This window comes from Equus caballus, chromosome 14 (genome assembly GCF_041296265.1).
Source record: "Equus caballus isolate H_3958 breed thoroughbred chromosome 14, TB-T2T, whole genome shotgun sequence".
NCBI lineage: Eukaryota > Metazoa > Chordata > Mammalia > Perissodactyla > Equidae > Equus > Equus caballus.
The window spans coordinates 39,611,394-39,636,009 of NC_091697.1; the positions used below are offsets into that span (position 1 = coordinate 39,611,394).

At 43.9% G+C, this 24,616-nt stretch overlaps 1 protein-coding gene across 5 annotated transcripts in view; it reads left to right on the plus strand.

The window, feature by feature from the left end:
• Positions 1 to 24,616, plus strand: part of FAXDC2 (fatty acid hydroxylase domain containing 2) — a 42,624-nt gene that overhangs the window by 15,921 nt on the left and 2,087 nt on the right. For all 5 annotated transcript variants that reach the window (XM_023617359.2, XM_070233942.1, XM_023617360.2 and 2 more), the window contains 7 exons: positions 2,319 to 2,363; positions 5,450 to 5,541; positions 5,868 to 5,971; positions 9,863 to 9,984; positions 14,963 to 15,168; positions 23,071 to 23,176; positions 23,598 to 23,764. In XM_023617359.2, the coding sequence (XP_023473127.2) occupies positions 2,319 to 2,363; positions 5,450 to 5,541; positions 5,868 to 5,971; positions 9,863 to 9,984; positions 14,963 to 15,168; positions 23,071 to 23,176; positions 23,598 to 23,764 (842 nt within the window). The remainder of the gene's footprint in view (positions 1 to 2,318; positions 2,364 to 5,449; positions 5,542 to 5,867; positions 5,972 to 9,862; positions 9,985 to 14,962; positions 15,169 to 23,070; positions 23,177 to 23,597; positions 23,765 to 24,616) is intronic.

Below are 24,616 nucleotides of genomic sequence, written 5' to 3' on the forward strand. Positions count from 1 at the left end.
ACATATCTCTTGCCCCTCCCCTCTGCTACTCTTCCTTTCTGGTGTTTTCCTGGCTATTCTTGCTTATTTCTCCATATAAATTTTAGAATCTGTTCATCTGATTCCAGGAACAACAATAACAAACAAACAAAGCTGTTGGCATTTGTACTGAGATAAGTTTGATTTTAAAAATTAATTTACAGCTAGAAGGACCTGCAACTAAAAGTATACAACTATGTTCAGGGGTGGGTATGGGAAGATAAAGCAGAAAAGAAAAAAAAAAAAGATTGGCAACAGTTGTTAGCTCAGGTGCCAATCTTAAAAAAAAAAAAATTAATTTAGGGGGAACTCTTGCTTTTATAATGCTGGGTCTCCCACCCAGCCACATGCTGGGTCTTCCCATTTCTTCAAGTCCACTTGCGTTGCCCTTCAGGAGTATTTTAAAATTTCCTCATCTAGATTTTCTACGTTTCTTATTAAAGTTACTAGGTATTTTATCTTTTTTGTTGTTGCCTCATCCATCATTTCTTCCAACTAGTTGTTTATATGTATATATGAAGGCTATTGATTTCTGAACCTTAATTTTATATCCTACTAACTTATTCAATTCTATTATTGTTTGTGATAGTTTTGCAATTGACTGTCTTTTCCAGGTATACCATCATATTATCTAAAAATAGTGATAATTTGATGTCTTCCTTCCCAATTCTTTACCTCTGCCCATTTTCTCTCGTCTAATTGCATTGACCAACACCCCCTTTAATGTGGTGATAGTGAACATAATTCTCTTGTTCTGGACTTTAATAGGCATATGCTACCTTAAATGCTAACCCCAATTCCAAGCCCAGTTCCTCTCTGTCCCCACCCTGAAGCCTCTCCTAGCCATTCCCTTCCCAGTCACTGGGCTTCTTCTACCATCCTATATTGCTAGGTTTTGTCCCCACTGGACTATAAGCAATCTGAGGGCAGTGGCCTGGTTGTATACTTCCCTGTGTGCCCCACAGCATCTACCCAAGTCCCAAGGGCCTTGCACAGAGTAGGTCCCCAACAAACCACGCTTGGCTGATTAAATTAGGTGAGGTGAATTTCATTGTGTCGGCGCAATCTCTTCCAGTTTCAGAGACTTAGGGAAGTGCTATCCCGAAGCAATTCAATCTTCCAGTTTCCATTTTCTGCCAAGAAGACGGGATGGGAGTTGGGAGTGGGTTAGAAGGATATTTTCTAGAGCCAGGCTCTGCCTCCTATACCTCAGATGATTGCCAGTTTCCATCTCACTCTCCTACTGTCACCGTTACCGACTCATAACACAGAGCATATGTAGCCTGGGTTGGCAGTAAAGTCCCTCAGAACCACCTCAGGAATGAGTCTAAAATGCAGTTTCCTAGGCTCCACACTCAGAGATGCTGATTTGGAGTGTAGCCTGGATACCTGGGTGTCAGCAAACCCTGAGGTGACCCTGATGTAAGGATTCCTGAGGCACATCTGAGGAAACACTGGCTCAACAAACCGAGTCCTCTGCTTGATTCATCCTCTGCACATATGCGAAGCACCTACTGTGTGAAGGCCCAGGGAAAGATACACAGCCTGTCCTTGTGGCACTTACCACCACCCAGCGGAGGTCGCAAGAGTGGGAGACACTATTGTTAGTCCCATTTTACAGCTGAGGAAACAGGCTCAGAGAGGACAATTTGACCAAGGTCACAAAACTAGTAAGTAAGAGTCATAATGCAGATATGATCGTGCCAAAGGTGTCAGCTTCCAAAGCCCACTGTCTTGATGATTTCTCTGTATAACTACACGTATTGGTTGAATCACGTTGGACACTTTGCATAATGCTTCAATTTCAGTCAGGAAGACAAATCCAGCCCATGTGTGGTAACCCAACTCTGACTCCACAGAGGTTAAGGAAGCTGTCCCAGAAAGTCAGGGGCCGAGTCTTGGCTGCAGCCGTAGCTCCTCGGGGCCCTAGGCCATCGGCATTTAGGGTGATGTGGGCTCAGAGGGCACATTTCTTCTGAATGAGACAGGGTCATACTGAAGCAGAGAGTGAGGCTATTCAAAAGAAGGATTCGCCACAGCCCATCTCCTAGATAGTCAATTCCAGGCAGACAAGGTCCCATTGCCAACCTCCGGTTTCATATTACAGATGCCCAGACCAATTCAATCTCTGGAGGTGGGACCCAGACAGAGGTGGTATTTTTTTAACTCCCCAGGTGATTTTAATGAGTAGCCAGCATTAAAAATCACTGCTAGCCATTCACCTTGACTTTCTCCATTCCCTATTTCCTTGGTTGCATGTGAAAATGACATCCAGACTCACCTGTGTTTTCTTATTCCAGATGAAGGGAAAAGCTGGAAGTATGCTACATGAGAAGCAAAAGCAGGTAAACACCAGCACCCACCCACCCACCAAATTGGTGAGAATGCAGCCAGTCATTCTTTCCATATCTGCACCTGCTGGGGGACCAAGGCTTAGGGGCAGCTGACACACTGGTGATGTGCTCATTTTAATAGCTGAGCAGAGACCACTTGACTCCAATATGCCTTGTAACCAAAGCCACTCTGCCTACAGGAGGGAGCACGCCTGCATAACGGTAGTTGAAAAGCCCAGTAGCTGTTTTACCATCGTCTCTTGGGCCTTAGAATGCCCCATGCCTCGGGCCTCTGGAACCACCCCTTCCTATAACTGCTCTGGGGAAGAGAGAGAGGCCTACTGAGGGCTGGAAATTGGGGCTGGGAACCAGCTCTTGGCCCCAGCTAACTTCTGCGCTGCCTGCTCCTGCACTGCACAGAGCCCTTTGTCCTGTCTATATTCTCTTCACTTGGGCTGCTGGAGAGAGAGAAAACATGATAATCCCTGAAAAAATATCTAATCCTATACATAAAATTGAGGTTTTAAATTGACTTAGCCTGATTTGATTAAATTGAAATGAAAAATTACTAGTGAGTCTGGAAAATTTCCTGAAGAGGGTCTTCTTAATCCTAAAAAAGGAATAATTGGAATAGCCTAAAATAACCTGTCTGGAAAGCTTGGGGGTGGCCTTTGAGTGGCCTGCGTAGGAGAACAAGTTCGTCTGGTCCTGCTGATTCAGCCCTCAGAGAGAGAGAGAGAGAGAGGGAGAGAGAGAGAGGAGCTCATTTCCAGAGCTCAGGACCCCAGCGAGCACTAGCCCTTCAAAAACTTTTCACTGACTGTGGAAAATGACATTTCTTTTTGGTCTTTTGATCAAAAGTGGGACAGGACGGGATAAGCTGAGAAGAAATGATTCATTGCAGATTCAGGTTGCTCTGAATTGATCAATCAAAACAATCTGCTCCTTCAGATCCCAAAGGTCTGGATTAAAATGTAGCATCCTACTAGATCAGCCTCCCCCACAACACCCACCCCTCTACCCCCTACAGGGCCGGAGTCACTAACTGCAGGTTAGCCCCAGCACACACCTGTAAGGACCACCATCTCCAGTTCTTTCCTATGAAAGAACATGAGCAGACTCTATCTGGGATTAGAAACAGAACTTAAGGGACGTTTGTAATTCCTGTCCGTGGTACAGTAGAAATTGGTGACACACCTGGCAGCCAGGGTTTTCCTTCTCCAAATCTGGGACCTTCTTTTTTGACCATCAAGCTTGCAATAATCTCTGCTTTAGGCTTTTGGAGGCTCACATATAAGGACCTCCCAGTGATTGCCAGTGACCTTGTCACCAACTGCTACCTGGAGGATCTCAAGGGTGGGTTTGGGTATTTTAGTTGTTTTTCCAAGTTGTTCTTTTTCCTTTTGTTATGTTAAGGAGATGCAGTCACCAACCACCCTGAACCAGACCAAGCCTTACCACAAGAGCTACGCCTGTGACCTTTGCCTTATTTCTTATGCTAAGCTCTCTGCAGGAGGCGCTTAGGCCTTATTACCATAACCTGCAGTGTATTTGGAAGCATGTTTTCCAGCTGAGCCTGCGCAAGCGAATACCCACCTCTCCCTTTTGAATCTTCATTCCCCACCTGAAATAAAAGTCCCTGCTTGCCTTTGTTCGGGGACACCATGACTTTGGAAATGATGCCTCATGGTCTCCTATTTGTCGCAAATATACTTGACTTTGTGAGACGACTACTTGTGGTGGAGAGTCTGATTTGACTCGCCAGGAGGGAACCCCCTTTGGTTTTGGTAACAGTCTGTTCTTTGACCCTAGAACCACTCAACGTCCTGTGCAGCTCGCAGCCCAGACTAATCTCCCTGGAAGGCAGAAGAATTATTGAAAGTCAGAATGTGTGTTCATTCACTCTTTCCTTCAAGGGCAAGAGGGTGATGGGGATGGGAAAACGGGCCAGGCCCACGAACACAATGACGTTCCTACAGCCTCATCAAGGGTTCTGCAGATCCTTCTGTGATGGCCGTCTCAGCTTGCCTGCCCACTGGAATTAGCTGGGGAACTTTACAAAATATGGAGACCCAGGCCCACCTCAGAGGATCTTATGTGCTGGGGTCAGGGAGGGGCCTGGGCATCAGGATTTTTCAAAGCTCTCAGGTGATTTCAGGGTGTAGATAATGGGTGTCACTGGTGATATAATCCCATTGATGCGGGGTCGGTGAGCTGAGGAGTCAAAAGAAAGATTTCTTGAGCTCTCAAGATCTGGCAGTAGTGCTCTTTTATTTAGAGAATATTGTGGAATAGCATGGGGACAGGACCCATGGGCAGGCAGAGCTCCTGCTGCTTCCCCGAGTTGAGGGTTAGGGCTAAATTTAAGGCATAGGTATGTGAGTCATCTCTTTACGAAGACAAAGGAAAGAACATGAAAAAAGTTAAAATGGTATCAGTGCAGGTGGGGTCTGGTCGTTGGGTGATCCCATGACTTTTAGACAAGAATCAAATCGGATTAAGTAAAGGTTAGAAAGGTTAGAAGCCACCACCCTAAATCAGTTACATGAGATTGCCAGACAGCAACCAACTTAAGTTCTTGCCTCTGGCATTAAGAGTTTCTAGAGATAAGGCCGTCCCCCTTCTTCCTGGCACAGAGAGGGAGGCATCTTTACAGATAGCGGTTTCCCTTAGAAATGTAAATCTTTCCCAACAAAGGGACAAGCAAGCAAATTCCACTCCTTGGAGCCTGCTTCTCATCTGTAGTTTTAAAAGTAACCAGCCTAAAAGTCCTCATCATAAACCGCTTTAAAATTAAGCAGCCTAAAAATCCTCATCACCATGACTGCCGGAGGGCTCACCTGGCCTCAAAGTGATGAAATTGCCTGCTAGTTTCTCTGGAGTCTGATTTGGTCTCTTCCCTCCCTCAACCTTGAGCTCTAATTTTCATAAGCACACCCATATGCAGATGGAAAGTTCTTGACAAAGAGCCTCCCATAGAAGCTGGGAAAAGGTCAGCAGAGTGCCGTGCCGGTGTCACTCCTGTCAGTCCTCAGCAGTGAGCAGCATATGAAGGCAGGAGGCTAGCTGGGGCCTGACACTTTCTTGTCCTCCCCTAGGAGGGACACATCTGGGGCTCCATGAGGAGGACAGCTTTCATCCTGGGCTCTGGCCTTCTCTTGCTTGTGGCCTTCTGGAATTCAGTCACATGGTGAGTCTGCTCAGCCAACTTTAATTCAGGACCTGGGAGCAGTGTGGTGGTGATCTGGGAGCAGTGTGGTGGTGGTCTGGGAGCAGTGTGGTGGTGGTCTGGGAGCAGTGTATGGTGGTCTGGGAGCAGTGTATGGTGATCTGGGAGCAGTGTGGTGGTGGTCTGGGAGCAGTGTGGTGATGGTCTGGGAGCAGTGTATGGTGGTCTGGGAGCAGTGTATGGTGGTCGGGGGGCAATGTAATGGTGGTCTCAGAGCAGAACATGGAATTAAGGAGCTGTCCGCCCACCAGTCTTAACCCAGAAACCTGAATGATTTTTCTTCCAAGGCATCTTCAGAGATTTTGGGGTGCTTCTGGCTACTTTTGGCAAGCCCAGTGGGAGAGGCTGCTGTCTACATTTGAAGGAAAGGAGTGGATCCTCTACATTATAGGTGAGGTTCCAGGACCACCCGCACTGAGAGTTTGGCTAGTTGGTTATAGATTCATTCTTTTCCTGTTGTTTAGTTCTCTACTTGGGGACTTCTCAGCTTGTTATTCCAAGGAATGAGGACGTAAAGTTTAAGATGGTGGTAACCCCAAAGAGTGTTAAACTTGTGGGCAAACTGGAAGGAATGTCTAAGGATATCTAAGAAAACAATTCGAGAAGTTGACACCCCCCCAAAAAAAATTTAAAAATGAAAAAAGAAATCATTTGTTTGAAAACAAATGCATATGTAGAGCAATAATCCTGCTTATAGATGTCATGTTCACACGCACAGAGAGCTGCTCTATCTCGTGTGAGGCTGTGTCCTTGCACCTGGTGCAATCTAGCTCCCGGGGCCAGAGAGCAAGCTGTTGCTCAGTAAATATTTACTGATAGTGTGAATGGCTCGAAGCAAGCCTGCGGAAACAGAGTGGAAGAAAAAAGCCATTTCAATATAGATATTTATGACAGCATGACCCACCATAGTGAAAGTCCTCATCCATTCATTCACTCAAATAACATTTATTAATGTTACTCTGTGCCAAAGTTGTATGGAGCATAAGAGATATTTAAGGTAAAGTGTTTGTCTACCGCATTAAAAAACTATGTCACAGTCTAGAAGGGGAGATAAAAAAGTGTCAGTTGTCACAAAGCAAAAGTACAAATAAAATGTCCCTGCTGATTGTTTTCAGCTAGAAGGAGAACTCTGAAAATGGGCTGAACATTACATATGACAGGTTCAATGGAATCTTAAGTAGTCACTGAAAAGAACAATGCAGATGGCAAACGTATATGGACAAAAGGGTGGGAAAACATTTCATATATTTATGTATTTATATATGTTACAGTGGTAGGAAAACTAACCTATAACCTGAGGGATAAACAAATACCAGAGAGATAAAATATTTGCAATTTTAAATGTTAGTGCTGGAGGAAAGTTCAAGATCATCTCTTGCTGTGGTTTTCTTTCTGTATTCTTCAAGGAGTCCTTGGATTTCCAAGTAAGCAGCCACCTTGATGGACGGCCCACTATGCAACTACCAGCCTAATGTTTTTTTTTTCCAAAATAAAAAAGTTTGTTATTTCTGAGAATAAAAGTAAATACATGCTTATTGTTAAAAATAAAAATCAGGGGCCGGCCCTGTGGCCGAGTGGTTGAGTTCGCGCGCTCCGCTTCAGTGGCCCAGGGTTTCACCGGTTCGAATTCTGGGTGCGGACATGGCACCGCTCATCAGGCCACGCTGAGGCAGCGTCCCACATGCCACAACTAGAAGGACCCCCAACTAAAATATGCAACTAGGTACTGGGGGGATTTGGGGAGAAAAAGCAGGAAAAAAAATTTTTAAAAATTAAAAAAATAAAAATCAGACAATTCAAATAAGCATAAAGAATCCCATATCCAAGGAATAACCACTAAGGTATTAGTATAAATCTCTTATATATTGGATATATGGTTGAACTTATAAGACTATTTTTTTCATTGAATGGATTATAGACATCTTTCATGTCAGTTAACATAGATTTACTTATTATTTTAAGCTGCTCATTCTGTTACATTGTATGGAAATACTCTAATCTATTTGGTCCATTCCCTACTAATGGACATTTAGGCTGCTTAAATGTTCTACTGTGATTTTTTTTAATGCTGTGATGGACATTTTCTCTTTCTCTCTCTTTCTGTCTCTGTCTCTCTTTCTGTCTTTGTCTCTTTGTCTCTGTCTATCTCTCCATCTCTCTCTCTCTTCTCACTTCAGATACTGCCAAATTGCCCTCTAGGATGTTTGTGCCAATCATATTTCCCCACAGTGCCGGCCAAGTATTTTTCAGGTATCAGTTGTCACAAGGAACTGTGGTTGATGGAACAAGAAGGATACTGGACTAGGGATACAGAGATACAGAGTTAAGTAAAACATCCTGGCCCCTTGGGATACCGAATTTAGAGCAGGAGGCAAAACATGGACAAGTAAAGTTAATAGTACAAGAGTTAGGTAACATTGTAATGTCACTTGAATAACTGCCAGTGGGGTGGACAAAGTGCTTGTTTGTTCACAGCAGGAGATCAGAAATACCTGGAATGACTTCATGGAAGAGTGGGATGTGGAGCAAAAACCATATCTAAATTTTGTCTTTTTTTTTTTTAGGAAGATTAGCCCTGTGCTAACATCTGCTGCCAATCCTCCTCTTTTTTGCTGAGGAAGACTGGCACTGAGCTAACATCCATGCCCATCTTCCTCTATTGTATATGTGGGACACCTGCCACAGCATGGCTTGACAAGCAGTGCATAGGTCCACACCCAGGATCTGAACCGGCAAACCCTGGGCCACCAAAGTGGAATGTGCGAACTTAACTGCTGTACCACTGGGCCAGCCCCTAAATTTTAAGTCTTGATCAGCATTCTCTAAAATATCCTGCAGAACATCAATGCTGTGGGATGTTAATAAGTGGACTGGCCATAGAATTTATCACCCAAATAGGGACACTTGTGAGAGTAAATGAGGTGTTATTAATAGTTATTCTGGAATGATGATGTAAATTGAAATTGTCCTGGGCAAACAGGGATGCATGGCCACCCTATTCTTAGGTGTTCTGAGAAAACAGAGTTCTAGGGTAAAAAAAAAAAAAAAGCGTGGGAAAGGTTGAGTTTAACAAAGTCAATAGGTTTCTCCACTGCAGGAATTGTCAGGCCTGTTAACACACTAGTCTGGGCCATGACTCTCCAAGAGGGAAGGGCGTGAAGACTGTTTAACCGAAGAGTCCCTTGAGAGATGAGTTTTCCGCTTTGGGAAATGCTGACTAGACACCTGAAGTCCCACTGCTCCATTAGCAGGGTAATAGGGCTTAGTCGCCCTGCTGCACTCACTTGTCGACACAAATAATCCATAGCCAACCTAAAAATGAAAATTGGGTTGAGTTTATTAAGAGCCGAATGTGAGGACCATATAGCCCGGGGTCTTCCTTCCCCAAGGAAGGAAGGACGCCAAAGGAGTAGGGTGTACTGAGTGGTCATATACCCTCAAAGAGCATGTTTCACATATGATTGAAATATCCCTTTTACAACAGTCACGAGATTGCTGTCAGCACAGCGATTGACGGACACAGCAGGTAGTGGGTCTGCTGTCTCAGTGGACACAGCAGGAAGCAGGATTGTTGTCCCAAGCTGGGTGGTCACAGGCTGCGCACAACAATCAATTCCTAGCCTAGGGAGAGACGCTTATCCTTAAGGAAATACCAATGTGGAGAAGTTGCATCTTTATCTTAAGGCCGTTTGTTCCTGTCTTTGGCACATGGCAAATGCTTAAAGCAGATACACAATGCATGCTCAACACATCAGGCCCTTTTGGAAAAACAAGGTCAGGCTGAATTAGGTTTACACCAAATGGCTTCCTCATATTCTCCAATATATCCTATTGCTTGCCATTTATTTGTCAGACTCCTAGTCCAGCGCTCGTTGTGCACCATACCATACCAAGTACTTCCTTCGCTTCTCCCTTCCTGGGCAGTTCGTAAATGGTTCAGTGGGCATAGATGCTCCAATGTCAACCTGAATTATTTATATTTTGGAATGTATTATACATCTTAACATAATTTTTTTTTGTCTCCAATCACCTAGAAAGTGGTTGTCCCCATTTTACAACTAAGCAAATAAATAGAGACACTCCTTATGTGACCTGTCCATGTTCCCACAGCTAGTTTGTCACCCCAGGACTAAAGGTAGGCCCCCTGGCCCCCAGTACCAAGAGCTCCCTGGCAAAGGACAGTCTACAGTGCAGTCTTTGTCACCAGTAAGTGTGTGTTTACTTAACACATGTGGAAGAACCTGAAGTCGCCCTGATTGTTTCCTCTGCTTCCCAACCTTAGGTGCCACCCAAGTGCCCAGTCTGCTTTTCTGGAGTTTCAATGGGCTTCTATTGGTGGTTGACACAACCGGAAAACCGAACTTCATCTCCCGCTACCGAATTCAGGTCGGCAAGAATGAACCAGTAAGTGTTGCTGCAGCTTCTCCTGGTCTGTGCACAGAAAGCAAGAGCCGAACCACACTCTCAAAATTCTCACCACTGGCACAGGAGAAACCACGGCCAGTGGGAGCCAAGTTATTGTGTGCAAGTTCCCCCAACTTAGAAGGTTAGAGAGAGGACGTAATTTACCCAAATCTCAGAGCCTGTCAGTCAAGACTAATGTTCTGGTCTTTGGATTCCCAGGCCTGGCCCTGTATCAGCCTGTGCACCGCCCACCCCCCCCCCACACCCCCCCAACCTCCCCAGCACTGTGATCAGCATTTTACGAACAGAAATTATTGTTTCAGCCTGGCACCGGGCAGAGTTCCAGAGATGTCAGGCAGCTCCCTCCTTATCCATGGGATAGGGATAGCAATGGCTGGATGCTGACACCAGGGTAACAGCTGTCGTTGTGAGTGAGGGAGGCAGCTGCTGAAACAATGACTAACCCACTATAATAGAAGGATGGTATGAATTCTGAATGTCGGGGTGGTGCTTGTTTTTGAGCAGGCCTCCTTCCCAGTTATTCAGTTCAACCAAGAGTTCATCCATGATAAACAAGACCCAGATCCTGCTTATGAGGAACTCTTGGCCCAGTAGGGGAGAGAAGGCCAGCACGCACATTGCCGACTTCCACAGCGCCAGGAAGGGAGCCCTACTGCTCCCTGAGCCTGGCTTGCCTGCTGGGTGATTTCATAACCTCCAGGAGCCTTTGCTTAACACAACAAGGAAGAATTTGATTCTTAAAGCCCAGATTCTTCCCCCAGCCCCACCCACATCACATGCTGGCACATTCCAGGCAAGACAATCACCTCTGAATTATCTGCCCAGGTGCCTGGGTGAATCACCTCAGCTCTCAGGGCGTTGTGCCCCAGCCCAGCACTCTGGAAAGCAGAATGGGTGACAAATAGTGCCTTTGACCCACATTTTCGGAACAGCCCCTTCCTGCATCAGAGCTGCTAGCCTGGCTCCCAGACCCCCTCACTTGAGATAATAGCTGCCAGCCAGCCAGGGGGCTTCCTCCAGGTCCAGCTTGGCAGGGCATGGACTGGAGCCTAAGTGTTAAAGCTAGTGCTTGGTGCTGAGAGCCCTTCATCTGTCAGACTGTGGCGGTCTCCTTACCAGGCACTATTGACGACATGCTTACATCTTCAAGGCCAAGTACTGTAATAACCTTCATCGTTCTCATGAGGAAACAGAGGCTTTGAGATGTGACATGGGTAGAACCATGATTCCCACTCAAGTTTTCCAACTCCAGGGTTCATGCTCTTACCCACCAGGCCACATCAGCTCTCAAGAAATCACCTAACACGGTAACATTTCAGGGTCTACAGTGATTGGAGAGCCACACAGGGAAGACCTCACTGCATTGTGCAGAGGCTGAGGTTCAGGAAGGTGCAGTGACTAGCTCAAGGTCCGACTGTGCCTGGGAAACAGAGCCAGGGCTCGTCTCGTCTGTGTCCAGGTCCAGGCTCCTACACTGCGTGCCTCCTCAGGTGGATCCACAAGTAAGAACGAATCCGCAGAGGCCATTTAGCCTTTGACCCATTCCAGGAAGGCCTGATCCTGGACCTAAGACATCAGAAACAGATTCTTAAGTGGGACCTGAATGATCCACTTAAGATCATTCCCATTGGTCTGTTTACTCTCCCACTCTCCAGCTGGTTCCCACCTTCTCTCTCCACAAATCCCATACACCTCCTCCCCTCACCTCCTCCGAGAGGAGGGGCTTGCTTCCTACCTCACTAGGTAAATTGGAGCAAGCAGAAGAGAGCTCGCACAGACTTCCACCCCATCAGCCTAGCAGCGACACCTGCAACACACACGCTCTGCCTTCCCGCTGAGACAGCACGTGAACCCTCCCGGCTCCTGTCTGCAGCCCGTTCCTCCACTCTCTGTGCACTACACGCGCTTGTTTACTCCAGGAGATTACTCCAGCAGTTCTCCCTTCTCCTTCTTTGTATGTTTTTTCCCGCCCTCCCCTAGATTATTCCTCTCTGGATTATTACAAACATGCTATAAAAAATTTTTTGCCCATCTTAAAACCAAACCAAACAAAAAACCCTTGACTTCATCTCACATGCTCACTCCACTCATATTTTTGTTCCCCTTTGCAGCCGAGCTCTTTGAAAGAGTATACAGCTTTCAATTCCTCTCTGTCCATTCTCTGTTTCCCAACATTTTGCAATTACAAAAAATTGTAAACATCTATGCAGAAGTTGAAAAAGTAGTACAATGATCTCTCATTTACAAGCCACATAGATTCACCAATTTTAAACATTTTCCACTATTTGCTTTATCTGTAAGTAAAAATATAAATGTCTATGCATCTATAATTTTTTGCTTAGGCATTTGAAAGTAAGTTCCATACATCATAAAACTTCACCCTAAAACCTTCAGCCTGCATCTCCTAAAATAATCACAAAACCATCCTCTCAGGGGCCAGGCCGGTGGCATAGTGTTTAAGTTCACGTGCTCCACTTTGGTGCACCGGGGTTTGTAGGTTCGGATCCAGGGTGCGGACATCACATCACTCATTAAGACATGCTGTGGCAGTGTCCCACATACAAAATAGAGGAAGATTGGCACAGATGTTAGCTCAGCAACAATCTTCCTCCAGTATAAAGAGGAAGATTGGCAACAGATGTTAGCTCAGGGCCCATCTTCCTCCCACCTCCGGAAAAAAACCATCCTCTCACCTCCTCTATAAATCTCCTCCAATTAGGCCTTCACTCTCACTGCTCCACCAGAATTGCTCTTGGCAAGGTCACCAGTGTTCCTGTCTCAAGCTTGTCTCATGAGACTGACCAGAAGCGTTTTCACGGCTGCTCATTCTTTCATCCCTGTTGTATCTTCTTATAGCTGGCTTCCAAGACACCCGCTCTCTTGGTTCTCCTCCAGCCTCACTGGTCACTCCTTCACAGTCTCCTTTTTGCTTCCTTCTCTTCTCCCCAACCTCTTAATGTTGAATACCCTGGGGCTCAGACATTGGTCCTCTCCCTCTCTTCATTCCCTCAGTTATCTCTTCCAGTGTCATGACTTTAAATTCCATCTGTATGACGACAGCTCACAAGTTTATATCTCTAGCCCAGAACTCTCTTCTGAATTCCAGGCTCAAATACCCACCTGTCTCTTTGACATCTCCACATGGATGTCTCATGGACATCTCCAATCCAACGCGTCCCAAAGAGAGTTTTTGATCTCCCTTGCAAAGCTGATGCCACCCACAGCCTCCGCATTCTGAGTTGATGGCAATTGTACCCTTTAATTGCTTAGGCCAAAAGACTTGGAGTCATCCTTGATTACTCTCTTTCTGGCATACGCCACATCCAGTTTTGCAGGAAACCCTATTGGCTCTCTTTCCAAAATAGATCCAGAATGCAACCACTTCTCACTCCCTCCTTTGCTGCCACCCTAGTCTAGCCACCATCCTCTCTTGTGTATATTATTGCAATTTTTATTGGTCTCTCTATTTCTGTTCTTTCTCCCCTGCAGTCTATTTTCAACACAGCAGCCAGAGTAATCCTGTAAGATTTTGTCATTTCTCTGCTCGCAACGCTGCAATGACTCCCCTTTCCTCTTGGAGTAAAAGCCAAAGTCCTCACAATGGCCTACAAAACCCTGTATGCTCTGGCTCCCTCACCTTACCCACTCACTCTTCACCAGCCAAGTATGCCAGAAAGGTGTCTATCTTAGAGCCTTCTCACCAGCTATTCCTTTGCCTGTAGACTCTTCCCCCAGATATGTTTGTTTCCCTCACCTTCATCTTCTTGTTCAAATCTCACCATCTCAGTGGAGCCTACACTGACCATTCTATTTAAAATTATTGGTTCCAGGAATATAAACTGAGTGAGGGCAGGAATCCGTTCCTTGCTTTCTTCCCAGCACGTGGAACACTGCATGCTACATAGAAGATGCTCGATAAGTGAACGAATAAACATGTGTGACACCTCCTGTTGATCAAGGTTTCCAGAAAAGGAGTATGGCTTCATCTACAGGTGCTCTCAAACCAGGCTCACCAGACCTGGCTTCACCATTGAGTGCAACTAAAAGCTTAGAAAGTGAATTCTAGAGTCAGTCATACATGCAGTGCCTGGAGTCTGATGGAACTTCGAACACAGCCTCACCTAGGGGCAGAAACCCTTCCAGTTTTACAGAGTGAACTTAGGGAGAAACCTGTTCTAACCAATCCCAAACCAGTTTATCAGGACCCAGGAAGTGACCTGTGGTGATGGGGCTGTTCCCGGGAGGCCCAGTGCTCTGACGAAGGGAAGGGTCAAGGGGTTACTGATTCTTGGGGAGAGGCTGGCTGTAGTATTGAGGCTCAACAGGGTCTGGGCATTTGGGGTCAGCTCTCCACAGTGACCCTGGAGAGAATGCTCAGGTAGGCCCCAGGCTGACAGCTCCTCTGTGAAAACCAAGAAGACAGGTCACAGGAAGTTAGTCAAGCGGCTAGATGGGCAGCTCCCTGGCTCACCTTCTTCACTCTGGACCTAGTCCAGTGAGGCTGGACCACATGAGGAGGCAGATGACTTTGATCTCTGCACCTGATCAAGGTCAGGCCTGTCTGGATGAAGGGCTATAAGGGTGAATAAGGATATCAGCAGGAGAGTTGACAACCTTCTCCAAGCACCCTTGCAGCTCCCCAGGGTGCCTGTCAGGAATACGTCAGGCCTGGCCAGAGAAATGGGGAGGACAGTGGTGACAGTTGCAGAACCAGGAAGGAGAAGGCAAGATCAGGTCGAGACTGAAGGCTGCCAGGAGGGGAGTTTCGAAAGGCGGGGGCATTACCAGATGGTTCTACCCCAGGGTTGGGCAGCAGTCAGGGGCTGCTGGCTACAGCCAGACATCACTCCTAGCATCCACCCCTGAGTGAGGGCCTCCTGTGAGTGGGTCACAGTGGAGTCTAGTTTCTAGAAGTTTCTCACTCTTGCCCATCTCCTTCCTTCCGTCCCTTGGGCAGGTGGACCCCGTGAAACTACGCCAGTCAATCCGCACAGTTCTCTTCAACCAGCACTTTATCACTTGCCCTGTGCTGGTCGTCCTCTATCCCATCCTCAGATTGTGGGGAGACCCCTGCCGCCGAGAGCTACCCACCTTCCACTGGTTCCTCCTGGAGCTGGCATTCTTCACTCTGACTGAGGAAGTCATGTTCTACTACTCACACCGGTGAGCAGCCCCTCGGTCTCCTAGGGCTCACTTTCTTTGTTTTAATCTTATTTCTTTATTTATATTGTGGTAAAATATGTATACATAAAATTTACCTTTCTCTCCATACAGTTTAGCAGTATTAAATACATTCACTTTGTTGTGCAACCATTACCATTATTCACTTCTAAAACTTTTTCATCATTCTGAACAGAAACTCTGTACCCACTAAACAATGACTTCCCATCCTCTCCCCCCTCAACCTCTGGTAACCTCTATTCAACTTTCTGTCTATATGAATTTGCCTATTCTAGGTACCTCGTATAAGTGGAATCATACAATATGTGGCCTTTTGTGTCTAGCTTGTTTCCCTAAACTTAATGTTTTCAAGGTTCATCCATGTTGTAGCTTGTATCAGAATTTCATTTCCTTTTTTCTTTTTGACTCTACTTCCAAATGTTTATTTTTTTCTTGTTTTGTTGAGGTCATAATAGTTTATCACATTGTGAAATTTCAAGTGCACATTATTATTTGTCTCTCACCACATATATGTGCTCCTTTACCCTTTATGCCCACCCCCTAACCTGCTTCCCCTCTGGTAACCAGTAATCTGTTTTTGTCCGTTTGTTTGTTTATCCTTCATATATGAGTGAAATCACATGGTGTTTGTCTGTCTCTGTCTGGCTTATTTTACTTAACATAGTACCCTCACGGTCCATCCATGTGGTTGCAAATGGGACGATTTTGTCTTTTTTATGACTGAGTAGTATTCCATCGTGTATATACATACATACATACATATATATATATATATATATATATATATATCTCCATTGTGTGTGTGTCTTCTTCTTTATCCACTCATCAGTTGATGGGCATTTGGGTTGCTTCCATATCTTGGCTATTGTGAATAATGCTGCAGTGAACATAGGGATGCATAAGTCTCTTTGAATTGTTGATTTCAAGTTCTTTGGATAAATACCCAGTAGTGGGATAACTGAGTTGTATGTTATTTCTATATTTAATTTTTTGAGAGAATTCCATACTGTTTTCCATAGTGACTGCACCAGTTCACATTCCCACCAGCAGTGTATGAGAGCTCCCTTTTCTCCACATCTTCTCCAACATTTGCTATTTTTGTCTTGGTGATTATAGCCATTCTAACAGCTGTATGGTGATATCTCACTGTAGTTTTGATTTGCATTTCCCTAATGATTAGTGATGTTGAACATCTTTTCATGTGCTTATTGGCCATCTGTATATCTTCTTTGAGAAAATTTTCATATCCTCTGCCCATTTTTTGATCGCGTTAGTTCTTTTCTTGTGGTTGAGTTGTGTGAGTTCTTTATTTATTTTGGAGATTAACCCCTTGTCAGATATATGATTTGCAAATATTTTCTCCCAGTTGATGTGTTGTCTTTGTATTTTCTTCATGGTTTCCTTTGCCTTGCAGAAGCTTTTAGTCTGATATAGTCCCATTTGTTTATTCTTCCATTTGTTTCCCTTGCCCAAGTAGACATGGTATTTGAAAAGATGTTTCTAAGATCAATGTTAGAGTGTATTGCCTATATTCTCTTCTAGGAGGCTATGGTTTCATATCTTACCTTCAAGTCTTTAATCCATTTTGAGTTAATTTTTGTGTATAGCATAAGATAATGATCTACTTGGATTCTTTTGCATGTGGCCGTCCAGTTTTCCCAACACCATTTATTGAAGAGACTTTACTTTCTCTGTTGTGTGTTGTTAGCTCCTTTGTTGAGGATTAGCTGTCCATAGGTGTGTGGTTTTATTTCTGGACTCTCAGTTCTGTTCCATTGATCTGTGTGCCCGTTTTTGTACCAGTACCATGCTGTTTTGTTTACTATAGCTTTGTAGTATATTTTGAAGTCAGGGAGTTTGATGCCTCCAGCTTTGTTCTTCTTTCTCAGGATTGCTTTAGCTATTCTGGGTCTTTTGTTGCCCCATATTAATTTTAGGATTCTTTGTTCTATTTCCATGAAGAATGTCATTGGGATTCTGGATTGAGATTGCATTGAATTTGTAGATTGCTCTAGGTAGTATGGACATTTTAACTATGTTTATTCTTCCAATCCATGCACATGGAATATTGTTTCCATTTCTTTATGTCATCATCAATTTCTTTCAATAATATCTAATAGTTTTCCGTGTATAGGTCTTTCACTTCCTTGGTTAAATTTATTCCTAGATATTTTCTTCTTTTTATTGCAATTATAAATGGGATTATATTCTTGAGTTCTCTTTCTGTTAGTCCATTATAAGAGTATAGAAATGCAACTGATTTTTGTAAGTTGATTTTGTACCCTGCAACTTTGTCATAGTTATTGATTATTTCTAATAGTTTTCTGATGGATTCCTTATGGGTTTCTATATATAGAATCATGTCATCTGCAAACAGCAAGAGTTTCACTTCTTCATTGCCAATTTGGATACCTTTTATTTCTTTTTCTTGCCTAATTGCTCTGGCCAAAACCTCCAGTACTACATTGAATAAGGGTAGTGAGTGGGTACCCTTGTCTTGTCCCTGTTTTCAGAGAGATGGCTTTCAATTTTTCACCATTGAGTATGACATTGGCTGTGGGTTACTCATATATGGCCTTTATTATCTTGAGGCACTTTCCTTCTATATCTGTTTTATTGAGAGTTTTAATCATAAATGGATGCTGGATCTTGTCAAATACTTTCTCTGCATCTATTGAGATGATCCTGTGGTTTTTATTCCTCATTTTGTTGATGTGGTGTATCACATTGATTTATTTGCAGATGTTGAACCATCCCTGTGTCCCTGGTATAAATCCCACTTGATCATGGTGTATGATCCTTTTAATGTATTGCTATATTTGGTTTGCCAATATTTTGTTGAGGATTCTTGCATCTATGTTCATCAGCCATATTGGCCTGTAATTTTCCTTCTTTGTGTTGTCCTTGTCTGGCTTTGGGATCAGGGTGATCTTGGCCTCGTAGAATGAGTTAGGAAGTGTTCCATCTTCTTCAATTTTTTGGAATAGTTTGAGAAGGATAGGTATTAAATCTTTTTTGAGTGTTTGATGGAATTCTCCTGAGAAGCCATCTGGTCCTGGACTTTTATTTTTTCAGAGGTTTTTGATGACTATTTGAATCTCTTTCCTTGTGATTGGTCTATTCAGACTCTCTATTTCTTCTTGATTTAGTTTGGGGAGGTTGTATGAATCAGAACTTATCCATTTCTTCTAGATTGTCCGATTTGTTGGCATACAGTTTTTCACAGTATTCTCTTATAATCCTTTGTATTTCAGTGGTATCCATTGTAATTTCTCCTCTTTCATTTCTAATTTTATTTCTTTGAGCCTTCTCTTTTTCTTAGTGAGTCTGGCTAAGGGTTTGTCAATTTTGTTTATCTTCTCAAAGAACCAGCTCTTAGTTTCATTGATCCTCTCTACTGGTTTTTTTTTTTTTTTTTGGTTTCTAGTTCATTTATTTCTGCCCTAATTTTTATTATTTCCCTCCTTCTGCTGACTTTGGGCTTTGTTTGTTATTCTTTTTCTAGTTCTGTTAGGTGTAGTTTAAGATTACTTATTTGAGATTTTTCTTATTTGTTGAAGTGGGCTGGTAGTGCTATGAATTTCCCTCTTAGGAATGCTTTTGCTGCATCCCATATGAGTTGGTATGGTGTATTTTCATTTTCGTTTGTCTCTAGATTTTTATTTCTTCTTTAATTTCTTCAGTGATCCATTATTTGTTCAGTAGTATGTTGTTTAGTCTCCAGATATTTGTCACTTTCCCAGCTTTTTTCCTATAGCTGATTTCTAGTTTCATAGCATTACTGTTGGAAAAGATGCTTGATATGATTTCAATCTTCTTACATTTATTGAGGCTTGCCTTATTTCCCAACACATGGTCTATCTTTGAGAATATTCCATGTGCACTTAAGAAGAATGTATATTCTGCTGATTTTAGATGGAGTGTTCTATATATATCTATTGAGTCTATCTGGTCTGGTTTTTCATTTAACTCCACTATTTCCTTGTTGACTTTCTGTCTGGATCATCTATCCATTGATGTAAGTGGGTCGCTGAGGTCACCTATTATTATTGTGTTGCTGTTAATTTCTCCTTTTAGGTCTGTTAATAGTTCCTTTATGTACTTTGGTGCTCCTGTGTTAGGTGCATATATATTCATAAGTATTACGTCCTCTTGGTTAAGTGTCCCTTTTATCATTATATACTGTCCCTCTTTGTCTCTCATTGTCTTTTTTATCTTGAAGTCTTCTTTGTCTAAGTATGACAACACCTGCTTTCTTTTGTTTGCCTTTAGCTTGAAGTATCATCTCCCATCCCTTCACTCTGAGCCTCTGTTTGTCTTTAGAGCTGAGATGTGTTTCCCGGAGGCAGCATATTGTTGGGCCTTGTTTTTTAATCCATCCCGCCACTCTCTTTTAATTGGAGAATTCAATCCATTTACATTTAGAAGTGATCATTGATATATGAGGGCCTAATGATGCCATTTTGTCACTTATTTTCCAGTTGTTCTGTATTTCCCTTGTTTTTCATCCCACATATTTCCAACTGCCAGTTCAGTTTGGTATTTCTTTATGATGGTTTTCTCAGTTTTATCTTTATTTATCATTTGTTTCTCTGTTCTGATTTTTTGTTTAGTGGTTACTGTGAGGTTTGTATAAAAGATCTCATAGATGAGATAGTCCATTTTCTGATAGCCTCTTTTAGTCTAAGCAGGTTCCATCCCTTTCCTCTTCCCCATCTATGTTATTGTTGTCACAACTTATTCTGTTTTGTGTTGTGAATTTGTGATTAAAATGAAGTGATTGTAGTTATTTTTTATGCTTTCCTTTCCTTTATTTTTAATGTTATAATTGTTTGCTAACTTGTTCTGATAGCTGAAATTTTCTGATTTTGTCTGTCTATCTCTTTGCTCAAGGCTTTGTAAACCCTTTATTTATTTATTTTCAGGTATGAGGGCCTTCTTGATCATTTCTTGTGTGTGTGTGTGTGGGGGGGGTCTTTTGATGATGAACTCCCTCAGCTTTTGTTTATCTGGGAAAGTTTTTATTTCTCCATCATATCTAAAGGATAGTTTCACTGGATAGCGTATTCTTGGCTGAAAGTTTTTGTCTTTCAGAATTTTGAATATGTCATTCCACTCTCTCTGAACCTATATGGTTTATGCTGAGAAATCCACTGAAAGCCTGATAGGGATTCCTTTGCAGGTTATTTTCTTTTGCCTTGCTGCCCTTAATAATTTTTCTTTGTCATTTACTTTTGCCGGTTTACTAATATATGCCATGGAGAAGGTGTTTTTACATTGACATAGTTAGGAGTTCTATTAACTTTGTTTACATGTAATTCCAGCTCCTGCCACAGGTTTGGGAAGTTCTCAACTATTATTTCTTTGAACAAGCTCTCTTCTCCTTTCTCCCCCTCTTCTCCCTCTGGAATACCTATAATCCTTATGTTGTGTTTCCTAATTGAATCGGATATTTCTCAGAGAATTTCCTCATTTCTTTTTAGTCTTAGTTCTCTTTCCTACACCTGCAGCTTTTCTATACTTCTGTCCTCTAAACTACTGATTCTGGGGGCTGGCCCGGTGGCACAGCGGTTAAGTTCGTATGTTCCACTTCTCAGCAGCCTGGGGTTCGCTGGTTCAGATCCCGGGTGCGGACATGGCACCGCTTGGCAGCCATGCTGTGGTAGGCATCCCACATATAAAGTAGAGGAAGATGGGCACGGATGTTAGCTCAGAGCCAGGCTTCCTCAGCAAAAAGAGGAGGACTGGCAGTAGTTAGCTGAGGGCTAATCTTCCTCAAAAAAACAAAAAAATAAACTAGCGATTCTGTCCTCCATAACATCAGCTCTATTTTTTAAGGACTCCAAATTTTTCTTTATCACATTCATTGTGTTTTTTATCTCCAACATTTATGATTTTTTTTCATAGTTTCAATCTCTTTTGTGAAGAATTCCCTCTGTTTATTAATGTTATTCCTGAGATCATTAAACTGTCTTTATGAGTTTTCTTGTAACTCAAGAGTTTTTATAACTATTTTGAATTCTCTGTCATTTAGATTATAAATTTACATGACTTCAGGATTGATTTCTGGGTACTTGTCATTTTCCTTCCAGTCTGGAGTGTTAATATACCTCTTCATGCTATGTGATGGGGTGGACTTTTGCCATCGCATAGTGGTAGTATCGTCACCGATTCCACCTGCCACCACTGAGTGGGGCAGGATTGAGCTTTCTGAGCCTCTGTGACCCCTCGTGGATGTGCCTGTCCATTGGAAGCTGTGCCAACAGGGCCCCTCTGCCTCTGCCTGCTGGCCACTGCTGCTTTATACACCTACACACAGGCAGGGATTCCCTGCTCTGGCCAACTGGCTGAGCTGGTGTGCTAGGCTTGGGATGCAGGGGCATTTTCTTTTGTGTGTGCAATCCCACTGTCTGTCCACCTGGGCTGCTCGGCTTGGTGTGGACACCCCCACGATTGCTTAGCTGTCTCAATGTGGAGTGTTCATTCCCACAGGCTGGGAGGCAACTCTGAGAGTGTAGGCATTCCCATGGACCGCTTCCTTTTTCCCCTTCTCCTCTCAGTGTTGCGTGCTGGCTGCCATGCAAGGTCCCACACCCTAGATCACTGCTGCTCAGGAGGGAGAGGAGATCTCCTTACCTCCTTCCACTGCCTCCCGGGGAACTCCAGTATCCCACCTTCAGACGTATGGCTGAGTGGATCTCTCAGACGTCTGTTGTGTTGTGTGAATGTCCTCTGTTGGTGTATGAATGTCCTTTTCATTGTATTTTAGAGGGGAGAGACTAAGAGCTCACTCTGCCGCGATGCTGATGTTACTCTCTCATTCCTTTTTAACGCTGAATAATATTCCATTGTATGCATATGCCATATTTTGTTTATCCATTCATCTGTCAATTGGACAATTGGGTTGCTTCACCTTTTGGCTATTGTGAATAATGCTGCCATGAACATGAGTGTACAGGTATCTGAATCCCTGCTTTCAATTCTTTTGAGGATATACATAGGAGTAGAATTGCTCTATCATATGGTAATTGTACATTAAACTTTTCGAGGACCCACCAAACTGTTTTCCACAGCAGCTGCACCATTTTACCTTCCCACCAGCAAAGCACAAGGGTTCCAATTTCTCCACATCCTCCCAGCACTTGTTATTTTCCAGTTTTGTTTTGTTTTTTGACTTTTTTTAGGGCTCACTTTTTTTTCCAAGATTTTATTTTTCCTTTTTCTCCCCAAAGCCCCTCAGTACATAGGTGTATATTTTTAGTTGTGGGTCCTTCTAGTTGTGGCATATGCGATGCTGCCTCAGCATGGCTTGATGAGCAGCGCCATGTCTGTGCCCAGGATCCGAACCAGCGAAACCCCAGGCTGCTGAAGTGGAGCATGTGAACCCAACCACTTGGCCACAGGCCCAGCCCCTAGGGCTCACTATTAAACAAGGAAACTGGAGCCTTGGAATTGTAGGTGTAGGACCAACATCCCTTGGCCTCAGAAGCCTACAATTGAATAGTTAACTAGACAACTATTTGTTCCATAATTGACAACTTAAGATCACTGAGGAATGTCCAGAAAAGAAAGAGCCTTCTCCAGTCATCTGTGCAGCAGGGCAGTTTCCCATTCATTTCTTTATTGAATCCTTTCTGGGCAGCATCCCCATTTTACAGCTGATATAATTGAGGTAGAGAGAGGCAAAGTAACCCACTCCCAAATTATGCAGCATGAGAAGTGGGGTTAGAACTTGAAGGCAGGTCTGTCTGAGTGCCAGTCCAGTGTGTTTTCAACTTTGCTCCATAGATGTAACCCCTAGTTCCTACCTTTGGTTACTCATGGTCTGCTGGGGGAGGGAGAAAGGGAGATTGGCAGATTTTTAACTATCAACTATTGTCCCAGTCTCCTTCACCACCCAACATTCTACAAGAAAATCCACAAGAAGCACCATGAGTGGACAGCTCCCATTGGCGTGATTTCTCTCTATGCCCACCCTATTGAGCATGTGGTGAGTAGAGCTCCTCTCTCCCCAGACGCAAAGGGCAGAGGGCCCCAACCATCTTCCCTAGATTTCCTGAAGAATTAGACTACACTGGCCCTTTCTTTCCTCTTTCCACTAAATAACTACCATTTCTTATTGACCGAGCACATGCCAGGCTATGCTAGATGCCCAACATGTTACCTCGTTTAATCTTCCCAACAATTGTAATCCTCATTTTGCTAATGAGGAGGTTGAGGTTCAAACAGTTAATAATGTCTCAGGTTACAAAGCTGAATGACTCCAGCAAATCGAGGTCCTGAAACTCTTTCAGCTTCTCCAGATCTGAGTAAAGGAAGTCTTCCTGGTACCACTCTAGGGCAAAGTGGACACCCAACTGGGTGCCCTCCCTCTCCCTGAGGCCCACCTTCAAACAGCCCTTTCTTTGCAGGCCTCCAACATGCTGCCAGCGATGGTGGGTCCCATAATAATGGGCTCCCACTTGTCTTCCATCACCGTGTGGCATTCCTTGGCCCTCATCACCACCACCATCTCTCACTGTGGCTACCACCTACCTTTCCTGCCTTCGCCTGAATTCCATGACTATCACCATCTTAAGTAAGGCCCCTCTCCCCATTGTGGGTCCCTGGGCAGTAACCTCCACCTTTACTCCTGGAGTTTCTGATAGCAGACATGACACTGGTGTCTCAGTTTAGACATGGGTGCTAATGGAGGGAGAGGTTTGGAGGTGGGGAGAATAGTGACCACACTGGACCCAGACTACCTTGTCCTTTTCCTTCTTTCTGACACTAGGTCTTCCATAAACTGTGGGTTTTAAACCTTTGTTTAGGTTCTGGACACTGAGTATTTAATGTAAGCTATGGACACTGTCAGAACAATGCCTATATGCATAAAAATCCTGCATGCAATTCAAGGGCAGTTGTGTGCCCTCTGAAAGTCTCCAGGCCTCTTCCAGTGTGCTCTATGAACCTCCTGCACCACAATCCCCTGAGATGCTTTTTTCAAATGCAGGCTCTTGGGTTCCACTCCAAACATACTGAATCAAATTAGCTGGGGGAGCAGGGCCTGGAAATCTGCATTTTAATACGTGTTCCAGGGGATTCTACTGGAGGTGTCCCTGAACCTACCTGAACAAGCCAAGCTCTGTCACAGGTTTTGACTTGTGTGCATCAGAATCACAGAGAGCCTTTCATAGGAAGACCACAGATTTTCAGTCTGGAGTGGCCCCAGGAATGTGTGCAACACCTCCCCAGGTTATTCTGATGCAGGTGCTCAGCATGGTGGGGACAGGTTGGGGGTAGGAGGGCTTAGAAATGCATGAGAGGGGCTGGGCTGGTGGCATAGCAGTTAAGTTCGTGTGTTCCACTTCGGCAGCCTGGGGTTCGTCAGTTCGGATCCTGGGTGTCGACCTGCACAGCACTCATCAAGCAATGCTGTGGCAGGCATCCC